Source organism: Papaver somniferum, chromosome 1 (genome assembly GCF_003573695.1).
Source record: "Papaver somniferum cultivar HN1 chromosome 1, ASM357369v1, whole genome shotgun sequence".
Lineage (NCBI taxonomy): Eukaryota > Viridiplantae > Streptophyta > Magnoliopsida > Ranunculales > Papaveraceae > Papaver > Papaver somniferum.
The window spans coordinates 198,311,148-198,322,325 of record NC_039358.1 but is presented as its reverse complement, the minus strand read 5'-3'; the positions used below and the strand labels follow the sequence as shown (position 1 = coordinate 198,322,325).

General features: G+C 39.2%; 1 protein-coding gene and 1 long non-coding RNA gene across 4 annotated transcripts; one reads left to right on the top strand and one right to left on the bottom strand.

The window, feature by feature from the left end:
- LOC113311548 lies at positions 1 to 4,891 on the bottom strand. Of its 3 annotated transcripts, XR_003341598.1 has the most exons (6): positions 3,038 to 4,891; positions 2,227 to 2,902; positions 2,066 to 2,152; positions 1,502 to 1,979; positions 1,303 to 1,426; positions 1 to 487 (listed from the first exon to the last, which is right to left on the bottom strand). It is a non-coding gene; the product is annotated as an uncharacterized LOC113311548 (long non-coding RNA). The 3 variants fall into 3 exon arrangements; XR_003341597.1 differs by having other exon boundaries at positions 2,227 to 4,891; XR_003341599.1 differs by having other exon boundaries at positions 2,066 to 2,146; positions 2,227 to 4,891.
- Positions 4,892 to 5,616: 725 nt separating this feature from the next.
- LOC113357334 lies at positions 5,617 to 6,392 on the top strand. Its single transcript, XM_026600713.1, has 2 exons — positions 5,617 to 6,294; positions 6,387 to 6,392. The coding sequence occupies exons 1-2, from the start codon at positions 5,617 to 5,619 to the stop codon at positions 6,390 to 6,392; spliced, it is 684 nt and encodes a 227-aa protein (XP_026456498.1).
- Positions 6,393 to 11,178: the final 4,786 nt, after the last annotated feature.

Genomic DNA, 11,178 nt, shown 5'->3' with positions numbered 1-11,178 from the left:
TAACATAAACAACAAGATAAGGCTGAAATTATCAAGAGAATTGTCAACACAATGGAAAAGGCGGAAATTGTCAAGGAAAATAGAAAAGGAAAAACAAGCTTGGCGACGCAGCACCCCATTTAAATAAATTGTTCAAAGAAGCATGGGACAAGTGTTCAAACGAATTACAACCCGCAACAAAGGGAAAATTAGTGGCGCAGCACTACAAAAGGCGTGATCAACTCCTTGGTGGAACAGCACCGACCCCTCCCTTCCTCTGAGCAACCTCGCGGCGCTTTTGCGCAATGTACTCGTTTACACCGGCATTGATCGCCTCAGTAAGCTCGCTCTGATGAGCGTTTCTCTCGTCCACAATCTGCTGAGAAAGATGCTCGGACCTCGACTCGGAGGCTTGGAGCTTAACCTTCGTCTCGCCTTCAACCTTCTTCCACTGCTCCACCTCTTGCCCGAGGTTGTGCACATCTCGTTCCAGATCCTTAGCACGACCCTGCTCGGTTGCAACAAAACATTATAAGCATGTTAAACACGGAATATAACAAAACACGGAGTAAAAACAACAAATTAACTCGGTCTTAAGGCCACCCCAGCATGCACTCCAGAGACCTGATAGGGTTGACAACACAGATTCTAACGACTCCACGGAATTGGACAACTCATCCTCGGCCTTAGAAAGCTTCAAAGTTAACTCATTATAGTATTGTTCATTGAATTCATTCGAAGGGCAATATTTCTTGTGATCGCTCCACTCGGCCCTCTGACGATTATAGAACAATTGTAGCATCGATAACTGGGCATGGGTCCACTTTAGGTCACTGGACAGCTTATCGAAACCCTTGGTCCTTTCAAGAAGATCTCGGTTGGACTGTTCGACCACAACTTTTTCCCTCAAAATTCGTCGCCGATCTTCATGAAGATCTCTATTTTGAAGCCTAAGGGAACCATTTTGACTCTCCAGATTACCGGCTAGTAACGCTTTATCACCAACAAGTCTTTGAAACATGCCCATGCGAGCCCGTAATTTATCTATATCCTCGGGGACATACTCAAACAGGCGATATCTGTCCAATTCCTCTTGAAGTTGCTGGATCTCGGCCTCCTGTCGGTCTGTCTTCCCATCCTTATTGGAAATTCGTTGTCAAAGATTCTCCACAAGATATTTCTCGATATCCCATTTTCTCTTCATAAGCCTATACTCCGAAGAAGCGTCAAGATCTATACTAGATATTTCGGCTAGAAGAACAATAATTGACTCAGGACATTGGTACGAAGAACTCAATCAACACAACTATGTAAACAATATACCTTTCGCATCGGCGAGTTTGATCTCCAGATCACGAGATCGTTCCTTCTCCTGCTGAAGAGCAGCTTCCAACTTCCTAATCTCTTGTCGGCGGAGTGCAGCCTCCAACCTCGACCGATTCAACGCCTACAAATTCCATCCCAAGACGAGATTAGTAAGGCCCGATAACATCCAAAGGAAAAGTGCAAACAAATCACTTACCAAATTATCAAAGACCGGCGCGATATCACGATACAGGGGCACGACAGCAATCATCTTCTCATCAGTATATGAGCCGAACTCCTCAGAGTGCAATGCGCCAAGTGAATCACAATTAGGGCCCGATATGGTAAAGGACGTCTGAACACCCGAGGGAGACCCAACATCCTTCTGGGAAACTTTTGGAGTGATGTTTGGGTCGGCCCTGATCACTAGACTGCATGACAGGAGTCACAACAGCAGTCTCCACATAAACATCCGCTTCCTTCTAGCCACCAGCATCCTCATCAAACAGCTGATCGTCCCCGAATATATCGTCCTCATCATCTTGATCGGGGATATCGATCACAACGTCCGAGCTTTTCAACACCACGCCCTTCGCCGCCACCTTCCCCCGAGAAGGATTACGCCTTGGAACCAAACTTTCACTACCACCAGTATCGGACCCTCCAACATCTTCATCCTCGCATCGAGGGAATTTCTGCACAAGATTCAGCGTCAGAACATGTGAAGGCAAAAAATAGGGGCAAGTACATGTACTTAGAATAAAAGCTATATGTTTGTTACCTTCCCCTGATCCTCCTCGACCCTTGTGCCAGCATTCCTCTTCTTGGAAATATAATCCAATTTGGTAGACTCGCTCTAAGGCTTAACCTACGACAAGAAAGTAATCAGTACCCCAATACGATACAGCAGGAATCAAAGAAAGTGGAAAGAAAGAAACATACCTTATCATCGTTAATCACCCAGAATGGATAAGGCTCTGCAGGAAATTGAGGAGGAGGAAAGCTACCATGCAAAATTTAGCCGCGAACAAGAAGTGGAACTCGGTCCCAGTATGGGTCATTGGTGTGGCGAGCACGCTTGTTGGAACCTTTACCAAGGGGATAAGCATCTAGCATCAATCTGTCAACACCCTCGGGCATAGATTTCTGACGGTGAGGGCTAGCAGCAAAACCAGCAAGGTCGCCATTGGTAGCTGCCCCGCTCCGGTAGTTCACTATAAAATTGGCAGAAGTGTAATCGGGAGCGTCTCCAGGCTTATAGATCGACCAACCGTCCGTAGATCCGCAACCCTCGCCTCAATCTCTCCACTCATTCATCAGACGGAAACTGTTGCTATTCCACTGAGTCAAGGCCCGATATGGACGAAGCTGCGACAATACCTCATAGTATAAAGGGATGACATGGTTGTATAGAGGAAAGCGAAGGCCAAGTTCCAGCTGCCCACGAGTGACGATGACCGCCTCGGACGACTGCTCATGCTTATCGACATCGGTTTTCTTCAACACACCCGTTTGCCCCGAGACTAGGGTCACTTCATAGTTTTTAAGACCGAATTCTTCCTTCAACTGTTCAATAAACTAATCATCAGACAAGTCTTTGGAGACTCTCTTAACAACCCTACATTTAAAAGAGGGAGAATCATCAGGAAAAAGGGAATTTATAGCACGATAATCGTGATGGGAAGGACTCTCAAGCCAAAATAAGGAATCAAGAGAAACAACATCTCCCTCGGAGAAGGTATCACTCACGCACATTTTTTCAGTCATTGACGGAGAAGAAGTAGCCATGGCAGAAAGCGAACAGAGAGATATGAACTTTGATGGAGAGAGAAGTAAAAAGAAGAACCGACCACGACTGTCGCAATCCTCACCAACAGAAACAACGAAGATGAAGACTGAGAAGATAAAAGGGTCACCGGAGTTAATGGCGTCGGTAAGGAAGGAAAGTGAAAAAGAAGAAAGAACAACGCTTGGTTTTCTGAAAATGGCGAATAGAGGAAAGAGAGCATAAAGGGAGATATTTATAGGATGAAGTGTCTTGACCGACATCAGCGGTTACAAGTCATAATGGGATGTTTAGTGGGGAACTGCATGGAGGAATTCTCGGCATGCTCAAGGACGTGGGAAGATGGAACGATTTTCTTTCCCTCGTGTCAAGCACACGAGCGAAATAAGGGGCATAAATGTAGGTGTATATAATCCACAGGGCTATTTGGCAAGATCTTAAGCTATGATACACCGAAGAGGAAAGAGCGGCGAAGCACAGGATAGAACCAAATAGCACAAAGAGCGAGGTGTCACGTGGGTCGGACGTGATGGCCCTATAGTTTCCGGATGGGACGTGACCCTTATCCTCTGACAATTCGGACGGACGATCAGAAAGCACTGGGTCAGACAAAGGGATCTGGTAAAACAATGGGACGATAAGAAAGAAGGGCGACATCGTGTCAACCAGACGATCAGGACTCGGCCTTGGGTGAAGAACTATCAAAGACCAAGACTCTATCGGCCATACCAGAAAGATGGGGGAGCTCCAACACAGGCCCGATAGGGAACATCTAAACTGATGTAATGTGACCAACATTGTAATTCTGTTGTATGTCGACCTTGGCCTATAAATACAAGGGCTGGTCGAGAGAGAGAGGGAGGTGGAAAGAGAGAGAAACAAGACACTACATTTGAGAGTTTGAGAGCTGCACCATTTGAGAAGGAGAAAACACCTTGTAATCAAAGAAAATAAGTAATAACATTCATCCTTTCACCCTGTGGACGTAGATAATCATACCGAACCATGTACATCCTTGTGTCTACATTTGTGGTGTATCTTCACTTTGTGTTAAATCATCTTCTACTTCGTTGGATGTGGTGTGTGGTTTTACGCCACTACACGGGGTAAACTTCTGCTTAACAAGAACTAAAGCAAACACAGCAGTAAAAGCAAGTTGAGTAGCCATCAACAATGCAGAAGTTGAAACAGGGAGATAACTTGAACCAAGAGAATATAGAAAACCGTCTAGGCCAAACATAATGCCCAGGATAACACTCGATATGAAAAGTTTACGAGTGACAAAAAATCTTAGGTTTTGGTTAGTCGACAGGTTTACATCATTTGTTGATAATGATTGAGAATCATAAGATTTTGATTTTGACTTCGATTTAAACCACGAAAGCAAGATTGGAATGAGAAGAAATGGAAAAGCTGCATTTCGTAACGAACTTGATAACCATTTCTTTGACCACCGTGGGAGAAGTAAAGCCTTAGTAGTAATGGACCTCCTACTTGACCAGCTAGTAATAGTATGCAGCAAAAAATTAGTGGCCAGCTTAGTTTGATGCTGGTTTCCTCCTTCTTCTTCCTGTTGTTCTTGTTGATGGTGGTGGTGTTCATGACTGTCACTTGATATTATTATTCCTTTCATGGTGCTCTCATTCTCCATAACATTTTTCATGGCTAGCTACGTAATACTACTGACCACAACATTTTTCATGGCTAGCTACGTAATACTACTAACCACAGGATCTCCGCATTTGAATTTATTGAGTTGTGTGCATGATTGATATGCGTGACCTACATTTCCAATCATGTTCTCTTTTATCAACTTTCTTTTTGGGGGCCGAGCCAGGAATTCACATTTCCTAATAGACTCACCTTTTATATAAACCATGTGGCATGCAGCCCACGCGAGCCGCGATCATATCCACGTGCACTTTCACCAAATGACGCATATGTCCTTGAGTATGAGCTTCATCACTATGGAGGGATTGGACTTGATCGCAGATATGGCTGATCCACGAGGCTCAAACTCCTGAGATAGAGTTCGGGACCCCTGAAAAAATTAAACAACTTGCAAGGCTCGTTTGGAAGGACGTTACCCTGCTTTGGACATGTTTGCACAGAAGTTTTGAACTCACGACATTTTCTTTGATCACTATTAAATGTTATTAAATATATATATATGGGTCCACATATATTAAGAAGATTTGCATAAATAAAGATCATGTTGAAGATATTGAAGATATTAAATTGAAGATTGGAAGATATTGAAAATCATGCAATATATTTTGTACATAACAAGTCTCATATAAATTAGGAGTAGAATTTATAATATTTTATTTTCTCTTAATTTTTCTTTTATTCCTTTACATTTTATATCTTTGTAAATCAAGTAATGTAATTACATATATATATATGAATATAATTCTAAGTCTAACCAAGTTGGAAAGACAAGTAAACAAGAGGTGTGTCCATTTCTATGATGGTATACAAGAGCTAGTGTTTAAAAGATCCATAATCCAAGTAAGTTTCTCCACTTTTTTGTTTAGTCAATTGAAATGGTAACTCCTCATTCTTCTCCAACCAAAAAACCGGATGATTCTTTTTCGGAAACTCCAATTGAACCCACACCAAAAGTGGCGATTAATGATCCGTATGCGATTCACCATTCGGATAATACTAGTCTTGTTTTGTTCACTCCTCTCTTGAATGGCGATAATTATGGAATTTGGGCACGTGGAATCACCATGGCTCTTTCCGCCAAAGACAAAATGAATTTTATTAATGGGTCAATTTTGGAACCCGAGGATTCAAACTTGTATGCTAGATGGAAAAGATCTACTAATCTTGTTAAGATGTGGATCACCAACTCAATAGAACCAGATATAAAATCTAGTTTTATGTATGTCGATTCAGCATATCAACTCTGGAATGAACTCCGTGATCATTTTTACCAATCCAATGCTCCCAAAATATTTGAGTTGAAACATGCAATTTCCACTCTAAAAATTGAAGGGATGTCTGTATCAATGTTTTTCACAAAGATGAAAGCATTATGGGAGGAGCTGGACGCAACTTCCATGGGAACTACCCCATGTATTTGTGCTGCAGGAAAAGAAATTGCCGAACACCGCAACAGAGATAAGGTGATGGAATTTTTGCTAGGTCTTGATAAAAGATTTGCGAATGTAAAAAGTTCTGTTTTGTTGATGGATCCTATTCCATCAATCAATAAGGTTTACAACCTTGTTCGTCAGGAAGAAAAACAGTTACATATTTCTACATCCTCCAATGTTCAAGTTGAGAGTGCAGCGCTTTTTAATCAAAGAAGTGAATCAAAGTATTCAAAAGGTCCGGCGAATAAGAAACCTAGACCTTTTTGTGACCATTGTAATATGATTGGTCATTCTCGAGAAAAATGTTGGAAGCTGAATGGTTATCCACCAAATTATGTTCCAAAGTCCAAAGAAAGACAAGGGACAATGCTTGCCACATCAAGGAACGAGAAAGAATCTTCGACACCAAAAGAATCGTTCACAGCTGATGATTATCAAGAGTACATGAAGTTCAAATCTTTTATGGCTTCCAAAGGTGGTGATTCTTCTGTTGTTTCATCAGCAAATCTTGCAGGTAAAATTCTAACTACATCTAATTTTTCTTTTTCATTAGTAGATCTAAATCTAGCAGGTAGAGTTTTGAGCGTATCTAACTCAAGTTGGATAGTTGACAGTGGTGCATCAAATCATTGTTGTTATTTACTATCAATGTTTTCATCTTATAAATCTGCACCTGCAAATCTATCTGTTCAATTGCCTGACGGATCTAGTACCCGTGTGAAACACATAGGGACAATTATATTCTCATCTCTTCTCAAAATAGAAGATGTTTATCACATACCTGATTTTAAATTTAATTTATTATCTATTAATCAACTCACCAGATCACTTGGTTGTTCTGCGAATTTTTCTTCTAACTTGTGTACATTTCAGGACCATACAAAGAAGATGCAGATTGGTCTGGCTAATCAAGTAGGAGGTCTTTATTATCTCCAACAAAGTTCGATAGATTCAGTTAGAAATAATAAGTCATTTGATTTATGGAATTGGCGTCTAGGGCATCCATCCTTGGAACGTCTAAAAATTTTAAGTAGTAATTTTAATTATATTAATTCCAGCTGCACTCACAAGTGTGAGATTTGTCCTTTAGCAAAACAATCAAGGTTATCTTTTAACAAAAATAGTATTTCTAGTAAATCTGCTTTTGAGTTAATTCATTGTGATTTATGGGGACCGTTTTCGGTTCCATCTTTAAATGGTGCACGATATTTTATTACTATTGTTGATGATTATACACGTTGCACTTGGGTATTCTTAATGAATTCAAAATCTGAAACACAAAAATATTTAGATTATTTTTTTAATTTTTTGATAAATCAATATAAGTCAAAAATTGGTACTATCTCGTGCGGATCTGGAAAAATCTATATTCCCCAGATTCAAAAATTTCGTTCCGATAATGGAACCGTATTCCTGACAAAGGGCTTACAACAATGGTTTCTCCAAAATGGAATTTTACATCAAAGGAGTTGTGTATACGCTCCACAACAAAATGGTGTTGTAGAACGCAAACACCGTCATCTACTTAATGTAGCAAGATCACTCCGTTTTCAAGCAGGTTTACCATTAGAATTTTGGGGAGAATGTATTACGGTAGCAGGGTATTTGATCAATAAGATGCCCACACCAGTACTCAATTATATATCTCCACATGACGTCCTTTTCGGATCACCGCCAAATTATTCACATCTTAGAGTATTTGGTTGTTTATGTTTTGCTCGCAACACAAGCCCTTCTCATAAATTTGATGCTCGAGCAAAACCAGGAATTTTTATTGGGTATCCATACAATCAAAAAGGTTATAAGATCTTTGATTTAGAAACAAAGAAAATCTATACTTCAAGAGATGTCATATTTCATGAACGAACATTTCCATATGGCAATGCGATTTTACCATCGCCAGAATTAAACCAATTCAATGATTCTGACCAGTATTCAGAAGAGTTAGAAAACGGTAATGAATATGAATCAGATAAAAACGCCGCAATTCCTACTTCTCCACGAAATACGACTATTACTCCTTTTAATTCACCTGGAAATTTACCTTCCTCGTCACAAGGATGCACATATAGCCATGCTTCGTCGAACGAAGACACTCAATGTGAAACTCCTCCATCCATGAGTGAGTCACATTCATCTTCAATGACACCTCCTGGACCGTCATTATCATCATTAAATGAATCCCAAATGAATGAGCGAATCTCATCACGTCCCATTAGGGATCGTAATCCTCCAGCATATCTAAAAGATTATATATGCAAAGTGATGGAAACTCCTATTTTAGAGGGTCCAAAGTATCCTCTTAATCATTTCCTTTCTTATACTAAAATGTTTGAACAACATAAGACATTTCTCACAAAAGTTCTCGTCACTGATGTACCCACTAATTATTTCCAAGCCATCAAAATTCCAGTATGGAAAGATGCGATGTTCAAGGAGGTACAGGCTCATAAACAAAATAATACCTGGACAAAACAATCCTTACCTAAAGGAAAAAAAGCGATTGGTTGTAAATGGGTATACAAAATTAAATATAATCCAGATGGCTCGATCGAAAGATATAAAGCCCGATTAGTCGCCAAAGGTTATACACAAGTGGAAGGTATCGATTTTCATGAAATCTTTGCACCTGTCGCAAAATTAGTAACTGTAAGAGTTTTACTTTCTTTGGCTGCAATTCGTGGATGGCACTTACATCAACTTGATGTGAATAATGCTTTTCTTCAAGGAGATTTGGAAGAAGAAGTATACATGAAACTTCCACCAGGATTTGAATGTTCATATGGCACGCAAGTATGTCGCTTAAATAAATCTATATATGGTTTAAAACAAGCATCCCGACAATGGTTTGCTACATTTTCATCTGCAATTATTAGTGAAGGTTTTCAACAATCTAAATCAGATTATTCACTCTTTACCTATAATCGCATATCTACGTATATATATGTTTTAATATATGTAGATGATATTATCATTACAGGTAATGATGAAAACTCTATATCAAAATTCAAAGTGTCTCTAGAAAAGCGGTTTTCGCTTAAAAATTTGGGACGCTTACAGTACTTTCTAGGGATTGAAGTTTCCCGTTCAGATCTAGGTATATTTCTTTGTCAAAGAAAATACATTATTGATCTTTTAAAAGACATGGGGCTAACCGCATCCAAAGTAGTTTCTTTTCCCATGGAGCAAAATCTTCGCCTCAAACCTACAGATGGTGAACCATTATCTGACCCTACACCATATCGTAGACTTATTGGTCGACTTTTGTATCTAACTGTTACTCGGCCAGACATCACCTATGTAGTGAATATTTTAAGTCAATTTATGCAAAATCCTAGAACTGCTCATCATGATGCAGCTTTACGTGTTTTGCGTTATCTCAAAGGGACTATTGGACATGGAATTCTTTTGTCCGCTAAAAGTTCTCTACATTTACGGGGTTATACCGATTCAGACTGGGCTGGTTGTCCAACCACTCGTCGCTCAACAACGGGATATTTCACCATGTTGGGAGATAGTCCTATTTCATGGAAATCTAAGAAACAACCAACTGTTTCTCGATCTTCCGCCGAAGCCGAATATAGGTCAATGGCCAATTTAACTGCTGAATTACAGTGGTTAATGTATCTTTTCCGAGACCTTCATATTCCTACTTCAGAACCTTTCACACTTTACTGTGATAGTCAAGCAGCAATACATATAGCTGAAAATCCTGTCTTCCATGAACGAACCAAACATATCGAAATCGATTGTCATTTCGTTCGTGAGAAGATTCAAAGTAACCTCATTACTCCACGTTATATAAAATCAGCCGATCAAATCGCTGATATTTTTACCAAACCTCTAGGTGCCGAATTATATACTCGATTAACTAGCAAGTTGGGAGTTCTCGATATTTCTCCTCCACCTCCAACTTGAGGGGGGTATTAAATGTTATTAGATATATATATATGGGCCCACATATATTAAGAAGATTTGCATAAATAAAGATCATATTATATTGAAGATATTAAATTGAAGACTGGAAGATATTGAAGATCATGCAATATATTTTGTACATAGCAAGTCTCATATAAATTAGGAGTAGAATTTATAATATTTTATTTTCTCTTAATTTTTCTTTTATTCCTTTATATTTTATATCTTTGTAAATCAAGTAATGTAATTACATATATACATATATATATGAATATAATTCTAAGTCTAACCAAGTTGGAAAGACAAGTGAACAAGAGGTGTGTCCATTTCTATGAATCACCAAAAAAAATTTATTTATTTTTACTAAGATATTGCGGTTTATAATCCTTATTGTCACACTGTGAATTGATTTTGAGTTGGATGCTAACATCCTAACCTGGTACCAGAACATGTTATTTGTGCCGAGTCATTTGAGGATACCATTATTCTGCATCGGTCATATGATCTATTGTCCACGTGTTAAATAGAAGAAAAATTATGATACTTAAGGTGGCACTGGATTCTGGAAATTGAGCAAATGAAGTAGCCGTTGGTGGTGGGGATGGAGCAAATAATAAGTCAAATAGATAGTATTTATGATTTAAGAAAATATATATGGGTGATACTTAAGATTATTGAGGTCTTAATATATATGGAAATAGGAAAAGCCATGATGTCTCGTTATTTCTTTCCCTAATTTCTAAGCAATATCGGGGATGCCTCAACTTCCCACTGGTTTTATAATATTTTGGGCATTCTTTTATATACCCCGAAAATACTAGTGCTATCCCCATTAGTTAGGTGTACAGATAAACGTTATCAATTGTACTTTTCAATTGGGAATATAAAGCAATTAATGCCTTATTTTTAGCACCCTCTTCTTCTTTACTATTAGATTGCACAATAAGCTTGATGCGAGTGCCAGAATCATCCGCCAACCCCTTATGTATACTAAAATCGTGGGCTATTATCTTCTTTTCACTTGCACGTGGTGAAATCGACGATGAATCCTCGAGTATACCGAAATCACAGATTACTATTGCATTT